Source organism: Emydura macquarii, unplaced genomic scaffold, assembly GCF_026122565.2.
Source record: "Emydura macquarii macquarii isolate MOO-44397 ecotype Brisbane River unplaced genomic scaffold, CSIRO-AGI_Emac_v2 contig_2636, whole genome shotgun sequence".
NCBI lineage: Eukaryota > Metazoa > Chordata > Testudines > Chelidae > Emydura > Emydura macquarii.
This window is the reverse complement of record NW_027132773.1, coordinates 37,071,620-37,093,955: the sequence shown is the minus strand read 5'-3', so window position 1 is coordinate 37,093,955 and position 22,336 is coordinate 37,071,620. Positions and strand designations below refer to the sequence as shown.

At 41.3% G+C, this 22,336-nt stretch overlaps 1 protein-coding gene across 1 annotated transcript; it reads right to left on the bottom strand.

Moving 5' to 3' along the window:
• Nucleotides 1-12,375: 12,375 nt before the first annotated feature.
• On the bottom strand, nt 12,376-21,711 carry SYPL1 (synaptophysin like 1). Its single transcript, XM_067563996.1, has 5 exons — nt 21,488-21,711; nt 20,105-20,223; nt 18,561-18,765; nt 14,687-14,875; nt 12,376-13,741 (listed from the first exon to the last, which is right to left on the bottom strand). The coding sequence occupies exons 1-5, from the start codon at nt 21,554-21,556 to the stop codon at nt 13,637-13,639; spliced, it is 687 nt and encodes a 228-aa protein (XP_067420097.1). The 5' UTR covers nt 21,557-21,711; the 3' UTR covers nt 12,376-13,636.
• Nucleotides 21,712-22,336: the final 625 nt, after the last annotated feature.

The following is a 22,336-nucleotide window of genomic DNA, read 5'->3' as shown; positions in this document are numbered from 1 at the left end:
GGAACTGTGGCTGAAGGCCCCCAGTGGAGTAAAGTCCACTTTGGGGTGTTTCCCAGTAGCAACCCTGCAGCATTTTCTTCCAGGGTGGATTCCGCCCTCCAAGTGCAGCTGTCCATAGATGCAAAGATGTGCAAACTACAACTCACATGTATGTACCAGGGGTGGTGGTAGGGAAATCCAGGCCCTAAGTTATTAGTAACACACAGGTAGGTGTAATTCACCTCTGTGCAGAGGTCCAGCCCAAGAACCATGCACAGTTCGAGTACCGCTTCACATCTCAAAGTATGGATAGGATGGAGCCTGGGCCTAGGGCTGGCCACACGGGTGAGTTTCACCTACAAGAAATTATTTTCCCCAAAATCAGATTCTCCCCCGCACCCCTTTGATCATAGCCCTTTAGGTGTCTCTACCTTTTCCCACCCATGCTTCACTCCCCTTTTCCTGCTCCTATCACACACTCTCTGAGGGGGGGGGGAGGGGCAGGGTACCACCCCCACCCCCCAATTCCTTAACTTTTTGAAGGAATTATTTCCCCACAGCCTTTGGGGTAGCAGGCATTTTAAGTTTTGGCCTGATCCTAAAATGTGCTGAGCACCCATGAGGCTTCCTTTGTGGTCTGTGGGAGTTTCAACTGCCCAGCTCCTTTCAGGATCAGGCTGTTCCTCCCTAACACCCAGACTGGTTCCAATCCCCACATTATAGAGGTATGTGTTCCAAGTTTTTGTTCCGAGCAGGAGATTGACAGTTTTGAGTGAATTTGTAAAGAAAAAGAATCTTGTTATTTAGAAAGCAGAGAGCCTCTAAATGCTACAGCAGCACCACCTGGTGAACTGGGATCTCAGCATTTATTTTCTTTGTGGTTACAAAAGTGCCAGATGAGAGCCTGGAACTGGAAAGAATAGATGTGTCTCATTCTGTACTTCAGTGTAAAAGCACATTTATCCTGAAGCATCTAAGCAGGCAGCAAATTCTTCACAATAGACCTACCTAACAACCTCAGGGAAAGCAGATTAACCTTACCAGCACATTCATCTTATCCTTCAAGCATTGCAGCTTTCATTCTCTTCTAGAGAGGGAAGAAATAGAATGACCTTTACTACTTCAAGTGAAGCAATCCTCTGGTTTGAGTCAAATCCTGAGAAATTCTTTAACAATTCATAGCCCAAGGGTGCAAGTGGTATTACTAGAGATATGAGAAGTGCTGAAGGGAAATGACTTGCAAAAGCCCACAAATACTTGGTAGTTTTATGGAACATTGGTGACCGTCCGTCCCGTCCCCCTCCCCCCAACCCAGTGGTGCAGCAGGCTAATGATGGAAGAAATGGATCCATCATTTTTCTATTTAAAAGGAAATTGTGTAGATATAAAATGTGTGTAACACATTCCCTTGAAAGGTAACTCAATGAGAGAGAAAGAAACCAAGGGTGTGCATGTGGTGGTGATGGGGAAGGAAGGAGGCAGTAGGTGATGAATATGTAGGTTCACCAAGTTCTGCATGGCAGTCATGTGAACTGAAACTCTCTAGAATCATGCTCTTAAGAAAAGCTGGAGAAAAAAAAATGAAGGGGCTTTGGATACCAAAATATGGCAAACAGAAGAATAGATTCTTTGGTTGCCTTTGTGAACTGGTGATCCTATTAGATAGCTCAATTTATTCTAGGGCACCTTTGCTAATGTGACATAGCATGTGTTTATATTTCTCTCAACTTTCTATTGAGATTTCCATTTAAATCAGACCTAATCAAATCCTTCCTTAATTCATAGATAGACTATAGACCTGATTTCCTCCTATGTTCCACTAATTAATCATTTATTATCTGTGCAAAGTAGGTGTAAAACTCTACCAGGCCAGCATGGAAGTGTTCCGCACCCAATTTGCACAGAATTAAAAGACTGCAAGATAAAAATAGTGGAGAACCAGATTTAGCTGTCTGTGATATTTCTACAGCACCAGTCACCATAAAAGCTAACCCTACCATGCATTCTTTCTTCCCACAGACTGGCCATCTTTCCTGTCTTTCAATATTGACCCTTTTTACTTGGGAATATTTTAATATTACATGCTTCAAAATCTAATATGACAAATATCATTCTTCCAGCATGCTTGGAGAAAAGCCGTCCTCTCATCCCCATATTTGATTTCAGTTTGTGGCACTGCAAGGGGAATAAATTGCACAATCACCTGTTAAAGAGAAATTGGTTTCTCAGAGAGAATCATAGAATATTAGAGTTGGAAGGGACCTCAGGAGGTCATCTCGTCCAACCCCCTGCTCAAAGCAGGACTAACCTCAGCTAAATCATCCCAGTCAGGGCTTTGTCAAGCCGCAGCTTAAAACCTCTAAAGATGGAGATTCCACCACCTCCCTAGGTAACCCATTCCAGTGATTCATCACCCTCCTAGTGAAAAAAACTTTTTCCTAATATCCAACCTAGACCTCCTCCATTGCAACTTGAGACCATTGCTCCTTGTTCTGTCATCTACTTATTTTTATATAGATTTTATATATAAACATAGAATTAATTAATTAAAATTCTGGTAAATAAAGCTTTGTGTTCAGATGATCTGGGACCAGATCCAAAGTTCACTGAAGGTAATGGGAGTCTTTCCATTAAGGGCTTTCGATCAGGTCCTAAGTCATGCTTGCATTGTTCTAGGAAAGTGGGGACACATTAGTGATTCAGGGCCTAATTCACTAGTGCCCTGCAACTTTGTGTAGTCACTGTGGAGGAGTGCCAGTGGCTCCTCCCCCTCTGGATTGGAGGAAGACCATACCACCTCATTCACTCACTGTCTCTTGGCAGGGGGAATTAGCCAATCAGCCAAGTAGCAGTCTACTGTCCCCGGCCCTCAGGCAGGGCAGGGGAATGCAGGCAGGTTAGGGCCCCCGGCCCTCAGACAGAGCTAGGCCAGACAAACAGTTTGTGGCCCAGTGAGGCTGTCATCCCAGGGTTGGGGTGGCAGGGGGAGAGAAGGGAGGGCCTGTGTCCCGCTCTAACTCCACCGCATCCCAGCCCAGGGCCCTAGAAGTGGCAGAACACGCTGCCCCCGGGGCTCCAGCTGAAACTTGCTGATCCGGCTATAGGCCACAACACAACTGGATGATTGTCTGGTTCTCCTGGGCACCTTCCTACCCCACTTCCTTGCAGTACCTGGGCCTCAGGATTGCCATCAGTCTCCTCAAGGTAAACTGCAAGCAGCATCCCCAGCAGGCCCTCAGCCTCACAAGTGGCAGACAACACCTCAGCAATCAGGCTTGAGCCTCAGCAGCAGGAGAGAGACATTTTTCTCCACCAACAGCTTTCTTCCAACTGAGCTGGAGGCCCTGCCTTTTGTACTTCCTGGGGGCAAGGTTGGTCTAGCTCTACCCACTTGGGTAGGGAGGGAGGCCCCACTTCCCAGGTGACAAATAGTACAATCACTTACACTAGTGCAAAGCTTGTGTAAAATATTACATAATCTGAATGAGGATGCTTTGCACTTGTGTGAGTGCACAAAGCACAGGACCGCAGTGAATCAGCTTCTTCAAATTTAAAAATATTTTGATGCCACCCTAATCTGTGAAAATATAGTTTTAGCTTCAGCAACAACTCCTAGCCTTGCTGGGTAGAGTTAGTCACTTGACAATATCCTTAGTTCTAGATGAGGAGAAACCTGGCAGCAGCTTACATTACATTGAGAAATCTTTGTTAAGAAATAAGATTGAATTAGAAATGGCAGACATAATAGTTTGTGTGTGAGTGAGTGAGTGCATGAGAGAAGGGCATAAAAGCACTGAAAGTGAGTCTCACTACATTAATATAGACAAGAATGTCTGCATGTGGGTGTGGGCTCCAGTCTGTACCTACATGTAGACTTCAGGGCAGCCCAACTACAATAAAGGGATCTTGGCTTGAGGAGGCTATTCTTCCTCTGTGGCACCCATCACTGCAGACAGGTATCATTAATGTAATGTAGTCTCTTTGTTAACAGGAAAAGCTCTGGTACATAGCCATGTATCTTATATGCTGGAAAGTCTGATTAGTGGCCAGAAGCATGCATAAATTGTACACATCAAAAGGTCCCAGGAAAATGTTAGGATGTGCGCCCAGAAACCAACACTACAGATGTTCAGAAAAGGGATCAAAGGGATCAACTGGCTCCCATGGTTCTGCAGATGATTACCAGTGAACTTCAGCAGGACAAAAGATCCACTCATCATCCTGCAGTTTGTGCACAGCACTGTCTCTGTCCCTTCCCTATGTAAGTGGGGGAATGGGCTGGCTATTGTGGGGAACTTTCCTTGCTTATACACTACTCTAGTAGAGTTGGCTAGCAAAAGGATCCGAGTCCCTGCTCCCACTCTCTTTACCCAGAGGCCCACCTGACCTCGAGGGCTCCCCTCCCACTCTCCTGCGTGGTGGTGTCCCTGTAACCCCGACATGGCTGGGCCCAGGATTCCTGGGGCTCAATGCCCAATCTTGCTGTGGTCCCTTAGGGCAAGGGCTAGAGTGTCCCCACTCCAGGTCTCTCTCACTCTCCCCAGTTGCTCATCACACCGGGCTCCAGACGGCTCCAGCCCAAGCCCCAGTCCGAGCCCTGCTCTGCTTAGCTTGGCTCTCTGGGATGCCCCTCTGGTTCTGCTGCTGTGAGTTGGGTCAGGTTGGGTCAGGTCAGCCCAGCTTTCTGTGTTCCTCTTCTGGCCTCCCAGCTGCTGGCTGCTTTGTCCTTAGCTGGCCAGCTCTGCTCAGGCAGGCAGCTCCAGCTCACATGGATGGCGGGGCTCCCTCAACCCTCCTGGCTCCCTCATTAGCCTGCCCACCCTGTCAATCATGCTGACCTTAGTTGGCCTCTTCCCACTGGCCTTGGGGGCTGTGTCTGCTTCAGGGTCCCCGCTTACTCAAGAGATACCAACCAAAAAGACCCACTAAGTTTCAGTAAGGGGCTAATAGACCCTTACACATACACCATCCTCAGTGGGATCAAACTATGCCTCTTTCAAAACTTTGCATGAGAGATGACAAAAGCTCAGCAATTTCAATTTGACTCACTGCTGGAAAAAGATAACAGGTGCAATGTATTGTATCATTCCAGTGGATCCGATTGCAAGCTTCCCATTTCACAGATGGGTTTCCTCCAATATGTTTGATTTTACTGATAGGAGCTGATTGATTAGTTTCTGCTGAGATTCAAATTTTCGAGATACAATAATATTTATCTTTTGCTTGCTAGCAGGGCCCAAAAAAGCCTGCAAAGAGGCATAAATGGACAACATTTTTAAAGGTACAGTGTTGCATATGGGGGAAATCTATAAGATTCCTAATAAATCTCCCAAAATAAAAAAGAGACAAAAAACACTCTGGGGCAGATTTTCTGCTCTGCTGGGGAACTAACTAGCTGCAACTACCTTGCTGAGGACTCCTTCGGTGTGATGGAGATGTAGAGCCAACAAAACCAGCTCCTACACCTCCCCGCTCTCCCAGTCACTTGTGAAGGGACCTTGTCAGGAGGTGTTAGGAAAGAGAGAGGGAATGGCCTGAGTGTAATGCTCTCTGACTATCTGCACCTAGTGGAAGTTCCCTTGGGAATCACTCATAGCTAGTGTAGGTTAGAGTAAATTTCAGGGCCAGAAGAACCATAGAATCTAAGTGCCACAGTTGACTCCCCCATAGTCCCCACTCCTATTCTTGGCCTGTAGAATCTGGACCACAGAGAGAATCTGCCCCAGTCAGGAATTAAAGCAATTGATATTTCAGGTTTCTAGCTACTTCTCTTCTAAGCAGGCCCCGCTGCTGCTAGAATTCTGACAGACAAGCTGGAACAAAGGTGTATATGCTCAGAGACTTCCTACACCACCCTGGCTGAATTAACATAGTGACATTACTGGGTCATGGAAGGATCATAAGCTGTTGTTGAATCAAGAAAGGAAACAACAACAGAGGTGGCCAATACTAAGGCATTCTAGTTTCTCCCTAATTAACAGTATAAACTTATCCAGTCAGCAAAATAGTGAAGCAGCCACACATCCTTCAGCAAGGACTCAGCCTTAATTAATTCTGCAGGGTCTTACCTTGTTGCCTGGCAGATTATGTATCTTTTGACTCTTTGTCGCAGCAGATCATTTTGCAGGGTTTCAGCCATATTACAGACAAGGAGCTTGATTCTACATAACTCTGCCACTGATTTGGGAACATACTGCATCCACTTTACATCTCTGTAAATCACTGCAGGTGGTGGTGGACAACGGAGCATTAAGTTCAAGGTCTATGGAAAAAAAAACACTGCAGACCCCACTCAGTTTACAGAGGCCCTGTAACTACCTGCAGCTGAGGAAGTAATTAGCTTTAGAAGAGGCCACAGGGAACACATGCCAGAAAGCAGACAGCTTCAGTGAAGTTGTACATAGATTTTAAAAATTAAGATTAAATGCACAAAACTACTATTGGCTCATACTTGCCTCTCCCTTATTAGGTAAATAAGGATCATATGTTGGTGGACAGCAACAGCAATGATCTTCTGCCCTTATAGGCGTTCCCCTCAGGAGTTATTATTATTATTTGTATTCTCATAATACCTAGGTTCCTCAGTCATGGACAAGGACTCTTGTTGTGCCAGGAGCTGTACAAACACTAGATCAATTCATAGGAGGAGGATACTTTGCTCCCTACCTGCATGGTGACCCTGCAGAATAAGCAGAGGGTTCAGGGAATTTGGTGGAGGCCTGGGTCTTCTGTATGGAAACTCTTGTACCTTCATAACTCTAGATCCCCCCATTTCCAGCTCCTTGGCAGTGAGGCTGCCCTGCAACCTCCTTTTGTGGGAAGGGAATATGTTGTGTCCCCCTCCAGCACTGCCCTGGCCTTTTCACTCCCCACCTGTGGAGCCAATCCCTATGCAGGGGCTCTGGCATAATCTAGAAACAGGGGTATAATACTGCTGAGGGGTTGGACCTAGCCATCTCCCTGTATAGGTAGAAAGAGTTCTTGCCCCTGATCAATAAAGTTCATAATGAGATACAGACCTACTACATCTCAGTGCTTAAGAGGTGCCAGGGGCCTGGGATGTGGCAGGAACATGAACCTTTGTCTAGACACTATCTCTGAATAAGAGTTTTTCTTCAGAAACTTGTTTATTAAACCTGGTGTTCTGGTTTGGCTCCATCTTACAGAGATATTATGCATAGAACTCCCTGCCGGATCAAATCTGATAGCCCCTGACTTCTCTGCATATAAGTCCCTCCTTAACCGCTACTGGTGTGCTGCCTCTGGAGAAACTCTGTAAAAAACAATTAACCTTGTTTTGTCAAGATGGGAACAAGCTCCACCTTGATCTCTCTACTTGCACATGCATCCCTTCCCTCCAATCTCTGCTATTCAACTGCCTGTTTTAAGGCTGTGAACTCCCTACGGAAGGGACCATACCACCTATTTTATTCTATTCAGGTTCTCATACTACACCCATCACTGTGGTATGAGCATCTTCCAGAAATGCATTCAGTGATGTGACTACCATCTGTCACCTGTATCTTGAAAGTGCCTATCACATTGTGGGCACTACTGGAAACATAAAAATCATGAGTTCAGGTCTGAACTTGCCCAGAGTTGTTCTACATTGGATCCATTATTAGTATGTTGCTTCCTTATCTCCTCTCAGAACTTTAATTTTTGTTCAGGGACACTCCTCCTCATTACCTAACTTGATATGCATTAAAGTGAGACATGCAGTTTAATAACATGCCATTTTCATGGTGCAAATATGTCATATTCCAATGACACTACTAACAACTTTATGTCTGTACAATGCCCTAAGCCAATGCTGGCCCTTCTGAACTGGGTAGCTGCTGTTGTACAACGTTCCAATAGATGTTTGTGCAAGAACATGACAATTTTAACTGGAAGTCATAATAGCCTCTTTTTGTACAGCTCAGCCCACTGAGTTATCAGATTTGCTTAGGCAGGGAGTTCCATGCATAACGTCTCTTCAGGTGGAGCCAAACCAGAACACCAGGTTTAATAAGCATGTTTCTGAAGAAAAACTCTTATTTAGAGCAAGTGTATAGATAAAGGATACACTACACAGCATCAGATAATGTGGTCTTTTTTCAGCTACTTGGTATGTTCCCTTTACTGCTCTCCCAGTTCCTTGCTTTGCTTGAACTAGAAGATTTGAGGCTAGATCATCAGCAGGCATCAATCCAGCATCTGAAGACCCATGCCAATTGATACCAGCTGAGGATCTGACCCTTAATATTTAATGACAAAATGATCTTCTTGCAGCCTGGTGCATCGGCCTAGCAAAGCAGCTGAATGAGTGGTTTCTACTGATTTACAACAGAAGGAAATGTATGCTTTTGAAGTTATGGAGGGGGTCAGTGGTGGTTTAAAATGATCCCGCAGATCTTCCTTGCTCATAACAAAAAGTAGCAGCAACTATTACAAGAAATTTTAGAGACTCAGATGCAAATTATAGTATTAAAAGAATTGAACAAAAAGAAAAGCCATTTACAATGACAATATGAAATGTAATCAAAATGAGTCATAAAAATTGAGAGCAATTGGCAGTTGCCCTGTGCTTGGTACAGTCATTTACATCAGTACAGAGAAAGTGTAAATGCTGCTGTTGTGATTCTATGCTCACTTTGCACTGAGGTAGGTGACCAACACAAGGTTCAAGAAAACAGTGAATCAGGCTCTGTCCCGGCCCTCTATCTATTTCCTATTAATTTCAGTGCTTCTTGTGCAGTCAGAAAAAAGCTATTCAACCAGTGGAGGGTCTTTTTTGCAAGTGCATAAACAAGACACAAAAGCATTTCACAGCTGCCAGCACAAAGGTGATGTCACTTCAAAGGCAAAATAATGACAGACTTCCCACCACCTTGTGAGCTACCTGAGCAAATGAGGGCAGTTCCTTTTCAATCAGGCAGCCCTGCAGAGGTTAACTGCTATTGCAGCATGATGCCTTGAATTCCTTCTCCTTTTCAATTTGTAGGACTCTACCAGAGAAGCCAGTGCAAACAGTGTTGTGCATCTCCCCTCTGCAAGGGAACAGAAAGCCATGGAAGGCTAAGCAGCTGATGCTTATTCTAGCAAAGAAGAGGGTGACTCAGACTCACTTTCCCCTATTATACAAGAGCCCGTTAAAACTTGCCTTATTTAATCTGGAATAGATGTCACACTGAGCAGTCCTCATTTCTGTCCAGAGCCAAAATCTGTGGGAGCTGTGACCTACTGACATTTAGTTGTACAGAACTTGTGTCCTGAAGTAATTAGTTTAAAAATGAACTGGTTTTCTTAAAAATAAAATAAGCAATGTAGGCAGCTGATTTACTTGGTGCCAGGAAGTCTTTGAAAATGTGCATTTGTATTTAGCAGTTATTGTTTGAGGCAAAAAGAACATTTATTATTTCACTTTGTTATAACCCAGTAATTATGGCTAGGTTGTGAGCACTTAGCGGTAATCCATTTATTTTACCAAAATAAATAAGTGTAGCCTTTTTCACTACCCTTTATCTGTTCATCTTTTAGCATGCAAGCTCTTTAGAACATGGAACATGCCTTCTCTTATATTTGAAAAGTACCTGGCTAATGGTGGGTACTACTGAAAATAAACAGTAGTGACTATTTAGGAAAACATTTTAAAACAAAGTTGCACAAGGTTTCTTTCCCATATTTCATTACAGTGAATGAAACAACACAGGACAACACTCAGGTTAATTTCACCTGCAGATTAGTTCCAAAATGCCACTGCTGCATGCACTAATTTAATAAATCCTGTTTCCTTGTGACCCAGTCCTGCAACTATGACCAGGATTAGCATTATCATGAGTACTTCCATTTGTTTCAATGGCACTACTCACAATATTCAAATTAAGTGCATGTATACGTGTTTGCAGGTTTGGGCCCTTGCTGGGTGAATGTCAGGGATTAAATTTACAGGGACACTGCTGCGGTTAAAAAAAAAAATGTATGTAAGAAAACAAATTTCCTTACGTACAAATAAAATCTTAAAATAAAGCATTTAAAATATTGAATTCACTTTTCATCATTTATATTATTTATCTATCAGTTTAGGCAAAAAATATAAAAGGAAACTCATTTACCAGCAAAATGCTGCACTGCTTAAAGTGCAAAGACTTCAGGGGAACGTTTGTTTAAAAAAAGTTCCCCTTGGAATCTTTTTAAGGTAAATTCATGGAGACTTTTGTATTGGTGTTATGCTTTGTTGAGGGAGATTTTAATATATAGATATATGCAAAATACAAACATTAGTCTGGGGTTAAAAGTTGAAAAAGGATATTTAACCTGCAAACATTTAATAAGTATATAAAAAAAGGTGGTGATAGAATTAAACTTTGGCAGTGAGCCTGAACTAATAAGAACTGCTTTAAAAAAAAAAAAAAAAAGTCAAACCCTTGGCTTAGGTTACTAGATTGTAGGAGTGCATGAATGCTTCAAATGTGGGCCAGCTTGATGTAGAGAAGTGTCTGACTAGGTTTTTCTGCAGCCAATAAATACTTCTATTCAGGAAAATAACTATGCACATTGAATTACTTTCTTTGAGTGAATCAAAGAGCCACAAATGTGTTGATAAAGTGATTTCCTTTACACTCAGCCCAACCTTTCATTCTCATTCTCCAATATATAAAGTGGTTTAGACAGGACTCTCAACTGTGAAATGTCAAAGAGAGTGAATAATGAAGGGGAATGGAGCCAGGCTTGTGAAGAATGGAGTTGTTGACACATTAAATGTAGCAAATGGAAAATTAAGTTGTGGAAGGGGTGAAAGGAGGAAGGAGAAGCCAATAAGCACAGAAATCGTATCTCCCAAGAGCTCGTTGGCTTGTTGAACAGCTGAAGTTAAAGCATTTAAAATATTATCCACTTATATTTATAATCAAATATTTGACTGAGAGCTTTTAATTCTAATAAAGATACTTCAAGATACTCTACCTGTCAGTGTGTAAGTATACCGTAATACACACATTTTCACATAATTTGCAGTTATTTACAAATCAACAGCAATCACCACATGCAATGGCAATAGCTAGGTAACAGTGATAGTGAGTGACCAAGGTGACCTTTTATTATCTACACTTAACTAGATTGTTAGAACTTTTGGACATGAACATTAGCAGAACGATCTATCACCTCCACACTAGATTACTGTGAGATGCTCTATGCGGTACTATTGTTCAAGACCACCCACAAACACCAGCGGAAGCAGAAAGAAGTAGCTTGTTCACCTAAGGGAGCTTATTCCCCACCATCTGCTTTGTTTCCAGATTAAATTTAAAAGCATTGTTTTTAATTTATGGACTCTGAAGTAGGTGGGTGCGGCTTACTTCAAGTTGTCTCTTAGTTTCTGATACTGCTGCATCTACAATCAGAGTGTGTGTGTGTGCGCAGCTAAAAGACCCATGCTCTCAGTGAGGACCAAACCCCAGGAGGAAATACACTCCACTGGTGTAACTTAGCAGAACCAGTATTTGCAGACTTGTGTGGTAGCCCAAGCTCCCTGGAGGGAGAGGCCAAGGGCTGACTAACTTGTCCTCCGCCACACATACACAATCTAATGAGGAGAGGCATTCTAGGATATTTTTTTTAAAAAAGTATGATTTCCACCCTGCAGGGAGCATTTTGATAGTATGAATTAAATGTTACCTATACTTTAGTTCTGACACTTGCTGCCTTATAATTTAGACAAGAAACTTTTATTAAGATATTACACACAAAATGACACGGTAAAACATTAGCCTAAAAGAACATTAAGGCTACGCAGTCACACACTTAAAAGTTAGGAAATGCCAGAATTAAGGATACTTCTCCAATTTTAATTCAGCCCCTTACTGCTTCTGTATTATGATATAGTCTTGAATTTCATGATCACTTAGTATTTTTTCCACAGGACCCCTGTCTCCTTCAGTACACAGGATGGATGGCTCTCACTGAGCACTGATTCAATATTTGGTCTATCCTCATTGTTAAGGAGGGGTGTGGGGCATCACATACTTTATTTACTGCACCCTATTCAAATTCTCCTGTGAAGACAGAATTACTGGTTTCCTCCTGGGCTTTTCTCTGCTGGTTTATCCCTATGGTATCTGGGTGCTTCAAGTTCATCCCTAAACTAGGTCCATCCTATACTCTGAACAAGGCAAGAGTCCAATCTCAGTCTTCCTGTTTCTTTACCCAGCCTGTCCCAGTTTGTTCTGCATATGCTGTGTCCTGATTAGCCAGGCTAAAGTGGGACAGGGCAGTATGGGTGGATAGAGAGAGCTAAAGTCCTGCTCTTACCCCTACATTCCCATCAGGCAGCTTCCTCCTCTACACAGCTGAGGGGCAATTGTAAGGAAAGTCTGCTCACAGAAACAAGAAAGAGAAATGAATACATAGACTGAGTTACAGCAATCCATGTTTATTAGAGACTGTTCTTGCAACATTAAACTTTTTTTTTTGGTATGGAAAAATCTTCACAGATGGAAACAGACAACACAAGACCAAGAGATGTATGTACTATTACACGTATCCTGGCTTTGAAAGAAAGCAAGTTTATAAGAATATTTGCTGTTGAGACTGAATAGCTCCAGTAACAGTTTACATATTAAGTTTGTTGGACAATTTACATGGAGAAATAAGTAAGGTAACAGTAAATCAGATGTGTATGAATACGTAAGTTTCACATGGGAAGACTGTCAAATCTTGATCCCAGTAAACAGACAATTAAACAAGCATTAATTAAGACCTATACATATTAGTAAGATAGACATCTCCAGCTGTTGTGTTACTAGATAGATAACAGTCCTATGCACCTCCGATTGCTATGCTTGGACTCATTTACATGAATCAAAACACTAAATTACTGCTGGGGTCTGCTTTAGCATCCACAGTATCTCTCAAACTTACCACAATGCTTTGTAGATCAGATGCACTTAAACAAAAATGCCCCACACCCAATATAATTTCTTAACTCTTCTATTCTTAAATTATGTCACAGAAGTGTGACTTACAGGTTTACTATACTTGTTTGGAGATTGTCCCAAATCATGAAGTAAGAACAACAAACATGTAAACTCCCAATAAGTCTCTAACATTGTGCTTGCAGCTAGTGTATGCTAGATTCTGCCCTAAAAAGTCACTATAAAATGCAATGCTTATTAATAATAATAATAATATACAAAGAAAATTACAGAATGAGGCCAGAATCATACTACCAGAGGTGATCAAATGTTTTTAGAAAGCTTGTAATTGCAAAGTAACCTCTGAATGAGGAATTCCAAATATCCTAAATTAGAGTAGTCTTTTCAATTGAGAAGTCAGTCATGTTATATAATCAAAATCAGTTTCTTCTCACAAATGCTAACTAGAACCCCTTCCTGAAAAGGGGCGAGGGAGTATTTGTCAAGAGACTTCAGAAGGTCTGAACAATTTGTTATTTTTAATGAAGAAACTGCACTCATTTCAGAGGCATAATATATTTAAGCATAAAACACGAAAATTTACATCCAAATTTCTGAGAGACATTCTTTAAGTACAAAGCAGAAATTTACCCACTAATTTGTTTAAACTATTCATTACTACAAAAATAACTGCAGTGACTCCAAGTTGTTGGCCTTAGGATGCAGAATGGATGCTCTTTATGAAAGTACCATCTTCTTACTAATTATATTCCTGTGGGAGTTGTGTTTGATGGGTTATGCAAGCTGGTCTCCTTGTATACAAACCAAGCATTTCCTCCCCAGAGAACCATGTTAAGTAATCCAAAAACCTAGGGATTTAAAAAAAGATGATATATAGCAAGATTATTAAACTTTTGTAGAGCACAAATTTGAAACTAGCAGGCAACTAGTTGGCTTGCAACACTCTTTTAGAGATTTATACCCATAAAGTACTTTGAATATTAAGCTAATTTAGCCTCTTTCCAGAGATCTGCTAACAGTCAGGTCCATTTGCCCATGAGTTAGCAGTGATAGGAGGTATAGCTAACAAGCATCCTCACTGTAGAGATGTAGGACCACTGTCACCCATATGCAAGGAATTATGTAATTCCTCCATTCACTGAATGGAAACTGCACATGCTTAATCTCTTAACACGTGCCTGATCTCCACTGGCCTAGTGAGTAAATATAAAATCCCTTTTGAACCCAGCTTCTTACAGTTTAATCCAATGTACTACTGGCCTCAATCCTTATTCTTTAGTAAAGGGGGAAATAAAAGATGAGAAGCTTGTTATCCATCATCCTTTTATTTTGGACTTTTGTTTGTGTTGTGGAGAAGTTTGTAACTCAGTTATTACAAAGACCAGGTTCAACACCAAAATATATAGAAGTCAGGCAGTATCAAGTTTATCTTGCTGGAGACACCCAACATGAAATTACTAGACAAATCCACTTAGGAGGCTTCTAAGCACTCACTAGGAGTGACCATGGAGAGAAGTAATGTGGAAGCTTAAGAGACATTCCCAATGGCTTTGAAAGCCATATTTCTGCAAGTTAAATTACACAGATTTGCTGAGCACAGTTTTAAGAGGGAAACATTTTTATTACTTTGGTTAGTGCTTTGCCTTGAATGAATATCATGCATAACTGATAATCCATGATGGAGTTTCAGTAAAGCCAAATACGGGCACCACACAGAATATCATCAAGTGGGTATTGTAAGTTCAGGTGCAATATAAACAAGGTAAGGATGCTAGAAGTCTTGACATACATACCACAGACACATTCAGAGTTCCCATGCTAGTAACGGAGACAAACAAACAAGTTGATCCTGGTAGTTTGCAAGATGCAATTTCCCGAACAATGCTGGGACCAGTGGATATTTTTATATCAGTAAGTGCCTTAGCCCAGGCTGAAGCGCTGACCAGCCACAGAAAAGCAGCCATGACAGTGATAACCAAGTCCTATACCAAAAGACAACTGTCAGTCAATTACCACTTCTACAACAGAATTAAAAACACTTACCAGTTAAGGGAAAAGTGAAATCATTTATTAGGCTTAAAGTTGAAACACAACATTGATATACGTAGCTATTAGAGACACAAAGTGTGTGAGGTAATATCTTTTTATGTGGACCAACTTCTGTTGGTGAAAGACAAACTTTCAAGCTAAACAGATCTCTTCTTCAGGTCAGAAGCTATTTATTTACCTGTACACATGTATCAAGTTAAGTTAGTTAGGCAGTCTCAGGTACCAGTTTCCTTTGTGAACACAATACAAGTTGCAGAATTGGTATCGTAATTGACCGCAGAACGGTCTACACTGCCTCTGTACTAAAAAGGTTATAAGCATCCAATCTAGCACTTGTTGACTAAAATATGCTGGCTAGCATATAAAGATATATAAATATAGTGTTTATTATCCACACCATCTATATTAGTATGCATTAAGCACCAATAATATTAAGTACAAATATGGTAACAGTAACATAGCATAAATGAACAGGATTAAGTTATAGCCAGTTTATGCTAAGTATCCCATAACACCTCGCATTTGTTGAAGCAAGCATTTGGAATACGCAGACAGGAAACTTGTCAAAAATCAAGATACATTTATTCTGTGTCTTAGTGCAAGCTAGGGAAGTACCTTCACAGATCAGTGCCTGAAATGCTAATATCTAAAACAAAGATAAGGAAGGAACAAAACATCAAGTTAGGGAACTGGAACAAATTGATGGATTGGATTCTAGTGCTGTGTAAAGAAATGTGTAACTTGTAAAGTCATAAATAATACCAGCTAAAATGGGTAATTTGGGGAGTACACCTTCTGCATAAGGTGAACATAACATTGCTGCATGGAACTGCTCTTAGGAGACTGGTGTTGTACAGAACATTTTTCCTGTACCATACTAATAAACCTGACTGACACTGCTTATTTGGTCTCTTAAGCATATATCATAATGAAATAATGAACTAAAGTGCGGTCAAGCAATTGACTATACAATTCATCAACACCATTCAGCCAGGATGAGTCCACTTCTCTCTAATTTGAAGGCCTACACTCCCAAAAAGTAGGTGTTTAAAACATAGGCAGAATGATAGACACGGTTCATAGTCTGATCCTTACCCTAAATGTTGCCCTCCCACACTCCCTTCAGGATGGGCACAGAAACTCAGGGGAATCAAATTGTGCTGGAGAACACAGCATTGATGTTTTAATATTAATTTTCTCTTGGTACACAGAGAATTGAAAAATTACATTCTACTGTTTGTTCAAAGTGCTGAAGTTTTTAGTCATCCAATCTGTAGACTCTAAACTAGTCAAAAAATGTCTGTACATTAGTGACTATCTTCACAAAATCCCCATGAGGCAGGGAGAGAAATACTAAATGACTTGCCTAAAGTCACACAGAAAGTCTACCGAAAGCTGGTATCTCGGTTCCAGGCCAAGTCCCAAGCCTGATCCACTAAAAGAGTTATACCAGAATGTCAGTTAGGGGTATAATTTTTTTAAACACTAATGCACTGGTATAAGCACTAGCACGATCTTACGGGTTTAAAAAGTGTCTTATACAGATATAGCTTATTTCATTTTGGTAAGTGAAAGTAAAGTACTTTTATACTGTTAAAATTGCATCCACATATGGAAGTAGGTGGGGAGGTTTGCCATTTTAACTCTACTAGCATAGCCCTTTCTAGTTTGGCCCTTAGCCACAAGACCTTTCTTTACATACAGAACTCAGTGGCCAGGGAGACTTTCATTTTTCACCAGTTTTTCCAAATGGTACCTTAACTGTGACTATATTAAGTTTAGTGTCCTTAAGTTTGGGTTGTAAAATTTAGAACACAGACATTCAATTAAAATTAGAAGTAGTTTCAGGTAGCATACCTGACCCCCTAAATCTTACTGCTAATTTTTTTTAAAAGGCATGTCTCTCATTGCTGTGTGAAAAACCTGCCCAGAGGAAACTGGAGAACTGATCACATTCAGAGAGCTGTCAAGTTGCACAAAATATATTTTTCTGTAATCTTAGGTGTTTAACACTAATAGGTGAAATATTTTCATATTTAAATGAGATTTAAGGTGATTATGTCCCTTTAAACTAAAAATTAATACTTTACTAGATTTGCTATTTTAAGCAGCAAGTTCCCAAAACAAGACTGATTATAACCACTCTGTAAGGAATGGGACGATCAGATGACCATCACTAACCTTCGCACAAAAGTATTTCACACTACAGACTTAAGCCTACATTTTGCAATCACATTGTACATGCAAACTTTGGGGACCAGACAAAGTCTCATTGACTCCACACAGCCACCATTGTAGATCCAACTGCAGAATCTAGGCCCTATATTTCTAGTAATTTAATCTGCAGTAATCAATAGGAATGCCTATTTTCTGTGAACCATACTTGTAGTAAAGTTCCCAATCTGTTAAAGTATTTAAATACCCATTCCTGATTACAGCTGACTAGTCAGAGGATCTCAGTCAACGAAGGATAATAATAAAGGAGGATAATTTTAAACTAAAATTGGCTTAATTTTTTCAATCAGATTTTTTTATTTACCTGTTAGTTCTTTAGCAATTTAAGACTATAAAATGGGAGAGAGAAAAAGGTAGAGCAGAAGTTTTGCAGAATTTCAAATCAGAGGTTTTTGTACTAAGAAGTTTCACACTTCAAGTACTTATCTGTGCTGAAACAGATAAGCCTAGGGCCACACGAATGTCCTTATTGTGATAAACATAGACACAAGATTGATAAGCAATAAGGATGGTCTGCAGCCAACACTCCTTCTAACATATTGAACTTTCCACAAGTTAAGAAATCTGAAATGCTTTGACCAGGCTACACTCCTTCGTCCAGTTTTGCAGTTTGAAGTCATTGCGACTTGTGTTACTAAGTTACTTAGGTGCATTAAAACAAAAAACATCGATCACCCCCTCCCCACCCAACCAACCAACCCACCCACCCATCAAAACAACCAACCCCCCTCAAAATAACTCTTTACAAGCCAAATGTTAGGCTCCTCTTTTTGTTTGCCTGTTTGTGTACCAAATTCACAATAGCGTCATTGTTTTATTGAAAGTAACTTTTTATTGCTACCACTGAGGCAATTTTGTTTTGAAGTAATATTTTCTGCCACTACAAAAAGTTAATAAATATGGTAATATCAGGGGATAAGTCCAACACTTATGCACTACTTAGCTTTAGCATGAGCAGACCAACTGAAGTCAGTAGAACTCATGTGAGTAAAGTTATACCAGTTAAAGAGTTTGCAGGATTCGTGCCTTAATTTTTGGTTTTCCTTTTTGCTTATAGTGGCTTTAAGTGTAAGTGTAACAAAGAACCCCTTCCAGTAAATAGCATTTAAAAAATTCCATACTACTTATAATTTAGTTAATTTATATTTTTAATCTAAAAATGCAGTGACAACAGTTTTCAACTTAATTTTACAAAGAAGCAACTTGATTTTTTTTTTAAATAAGCAAAAAAAACCCAAGTGATTTTAAGCCATTCCACCCTGTACCACAATGTGACAATTTAAGTTTAGTGATTACTTAAATATGCCTGTGCTGAGTGGAAGTCTGTTTTAAAAGCACTGAAAGGAAATATAAGACTAAAATAGCTTAGTATTAGTTACTTACAATCAGTGGGATTTTGCCAGTGTTCCGGTACAGGTGCATGTACCCAACATAAAGCACAAGGGCAGCAATACAGTAAAGGAATACCAAGACTGCAAAAGTAACAAAGAACTGTGCAGAAGAGGAGAAGTTGCCTACAAGGTGAAAGTCAGTCCAAGTGCCACTGCATCGTGTTGGATCTGGTGCACTAAACACAACTGTATTCAACCTGGAGTGGGGGGAAAAAGTGGATTTTTCATAGCAAGACCTCAGCATCTTAGTGTTTTATGAGCACAATGCCTTAAACACTCCTACTGCATAAAATATTCTTTAAATGAATAAACTGACTAGCAAATCAAGTCTCATAATACTCTCTCCAAACACACACACACACACACACACCTTAGATTTTGCAGCAAAATATACTACACTATTTAATACAAGTTACAAATGAAGATTGACCCAGAACCTGAAAGTTGAAGTTTAAGCCACTCAGTTTTGGAAACAAACTTAATTTAACTGTATTTAATTGAAGAGTGACAGCCTAAGCTAAAACAGATAGATCAGAGCTTGCCAGCCATAGGGCTACATCATTAGCTGTAGATAAATACAAATGTTTAGGCTCCCAACAACTCTGCTGAGAGATTCAACTCAACTCTCTGGGGTTACTGAGTGGACAGCACAAAAGATCTGCCCCCTCAAAGGGATGCCACCTCTGGACCTTGATTTGGGGCAGTTTTGCATCTTTTATACTAGCCTTCACTAGTAGGCAGCATCTGTTAAAGCTCCAATCCCATAGGCTGCTACAGGATTGAGGCCTAAATTTATTAGGAACATCCTGGGAAAGACGAGGAAGCTTCACTCTTCTTCCTTCCCTATTGCTCTCCTATCCTTCCTGCTTATATTTGGCTGGGATTCCCTCTTCTATTCCTACAGAAATATTGTTCTGCTTTTCCTGCAATTTGTTATGGGCAACTACCAAGCTTAATTGAAAATATTCATGTAGGAATCAGCTGCTGGTGCACATAATGCCAAGTGAGCTTTCCCATTCAGTCCTTAAGCAAAATGCTATAGCTAAAGGGGCGGGGTGGAGTCTAAACTGCAATCTTCGATGGAGTTAGAATTAGTAGAAAGCATGTTAGAGATTTTAGAATCCTCTTAATATCCTGCTCAGAGGATCAGCAATGCTTTAGTACTAAGATGAAATGAAGATGCCATGAAAGATTAAACTTTTTTTAAAAAGTTTAGAGATCATTCTAATGATTCATACACCACTAAAGTACATGCTTTCAGCTCATGAGAGTCATCAGTAAGGTGTATATATCAATTTAGCAATATAATTTCTTGTCCCATCCATGTAATTTTCAGAGAGAGGAGACAAAAAATGCTTTCAGTAGTTAGTGCTATGACTTCACAAAAGCAGACCGGACATCGCAGGATGTTTAAATTAGCATAAGATATGCATTTTAAAAAAGTAGATACCTACTATAATATGAAGGAAACAAGTGAACCCAGTAAAAGTAATGGGCAGTGGTGATGACAATACAAGAGTAAGAGAATAGGCTCACCTGAATGGATAAGCAAAAGCAGCTGTAATAGTTTTGTTCACAATACCTTTGCAAGAAACTAAAATTGTAGTTTCACCTTTATAACCGCCACAGGTGGCAAAAACAAAGATGGAAAAAATCTATAGAAATGGAAACAATATATTAGTACACTGAGACTCTGTATGAAATCTAGGACAGTCAATAATGGGATGAAGACACCATTTATTCACAATATTTGTATTAAATTATTTCAAATTGCTAAATAAGATTTAGTGTACTAACACTTGATCAACTAAGTTCCGATACAAACAAGCATTATCATTGCTACAGCATTTTTCTACAAATAGCAGAGTGAACTTGCACCAGAATTGCTTTCTTTTCACATCAAAGAGAGGCAGTTTGGATTTAAGCACTCCCCTAGAGCCTAAATTAAAAAATGAAACCAACTTTAACCCAAAAGTGAAAACTAATAGTCCTTATTTTACTTTTCTGCACTCACCAACTTTAAAGAAAACAACTAGCAAAGAAAATAAGTTTTTACATTTTAGTTTTAATAAGCCAAGGTATTGGTAACACATAGCGAAGAAGTCTGCTTTCAAAACAGAATTTTTTTTTAAACCTTTCACTGCTTTTGGTAGTTTGTGTCAGTGAAATAGCAAGATACTTGGGCAATTACTGAGAGAAACAGGGCCTGTTTTTCAAAGATGCCAGACCCCCACAACTCCAAATTAAAGTAAGTGGAAGCTACAGGTGCTTGAACATTATTTATTAACATTCACCTCCTCACCTCCCACTGCCCAAAGACAAACCAACCAAAACAACAACAAAAAAAATATCCCCAGGCCCATAACCTCCACTTACAGGACACAGAGTTTCCACATAGATCTTGCTCGGGACTTCTTGTTTTCCCTTCCCCACTCCACCAAACAAACATAGACCCACCAAAAATCTCACCCCTCCCCAACAGAACCCCCACCGTAGGGACCCCCCAGTGGCACAAATCCAGCTGATGGCAGAGCAATACATAGTCCCCTTCAAATGAGTGAAGCAGGCACAGCTCTCGCACATACACCAGCCAAGAAGTTATTTTCTTTGTGCTGAAAATACTTTAGGAGGAAAATGAGAGACTTGGCAAGCTGTTCGAGGCACTGCCACCTTGGTGAGCCAGGCAAGCCACACCCAAGCCCACACCTGAAAGCAGTGGGCCTCATCCAAATCCCTACACCCCATGGAAGGGGCTGCTGTTCCCTACAAGCCCAGCCAACAGGGGAAGTGGAAGCCTACAGGGGGAACTCAGAGCCCTGAGGTGAGAGCTCTGGGCCTTTCCCTCTCTTACTTCTCAGCTGCTCTAAGAGAAACCAACCCCCCAGTTCCCCTCCCTTCTCCACCCCACCACAGACTCACCCACTCAAGGACCTTCATGAAGCCAAGAGGCTCCAGCAGTGGGCTGAGATTCATCTGGAAACCAGCCATTTTCTGGAGAGAAAGAGCAGCAAGCAAGGGGAGGAGAGAGACAGACAATGAGGCCTGCAAGGAACGCCCCCAGCTTGAGCAGCCTTCACATAAACCACAGGCTGGCTAGCACTCCCTAGGCCAGAGAGGAGCCCTCTGCTGCTCCCTATAGGCCCTGCCTGACCATGCCCCGCCCCCAACTGTCACCTCACAATGGGGCTGGGTGAGTGGCGGCTGCAGCTGGCCCCGCCCAGTGCAAGTCTTGCCATCCTGTTCTAAGGCCTCACCTTACATGGCTGAGCTGCCTGGGGCAGACTCAGTGGGGGGAGAGCCCCACTGGTGCTTAGAGGTGGAGGGCATCGGGATGTGTGCAAGGATCCCACTGCCAGTTAGGGCCCTTCTGTGGGTGTGAGGGCTGTGCTGTCACTTGAGGCAGTGCTGCCCTATCCAAAGGATGGTAGCGTTAGGGTCACAGCCATTGTAAGCGTTGCCAAACAAAATGTGGGAGGAGGTTGCATCTTATCAGAGGCAGCCCTAAATGCATGGGGTGGGGAGGGCTGCTGGCCTGGGGTGCTCCTGGGGTGGGTGGAAAGAGGGGGAGATTGGTGCTCCTGGGGTGGGGAGCTTTCTCCCTCCACTCCCTTTCCCTCTGCACAGTATTCAACTCCAGGGGTTGAAAAGTGCTGCTACAAGAGGTGACAAAGTCAGCTTTATGATAGCCCCATTTCCCCGCCTCAGAGCCAAGCCTTGTGAGCAAAGTGAACAGCCCTTCTCAGATTGGATGGAGGGTGAAGGGCAAAG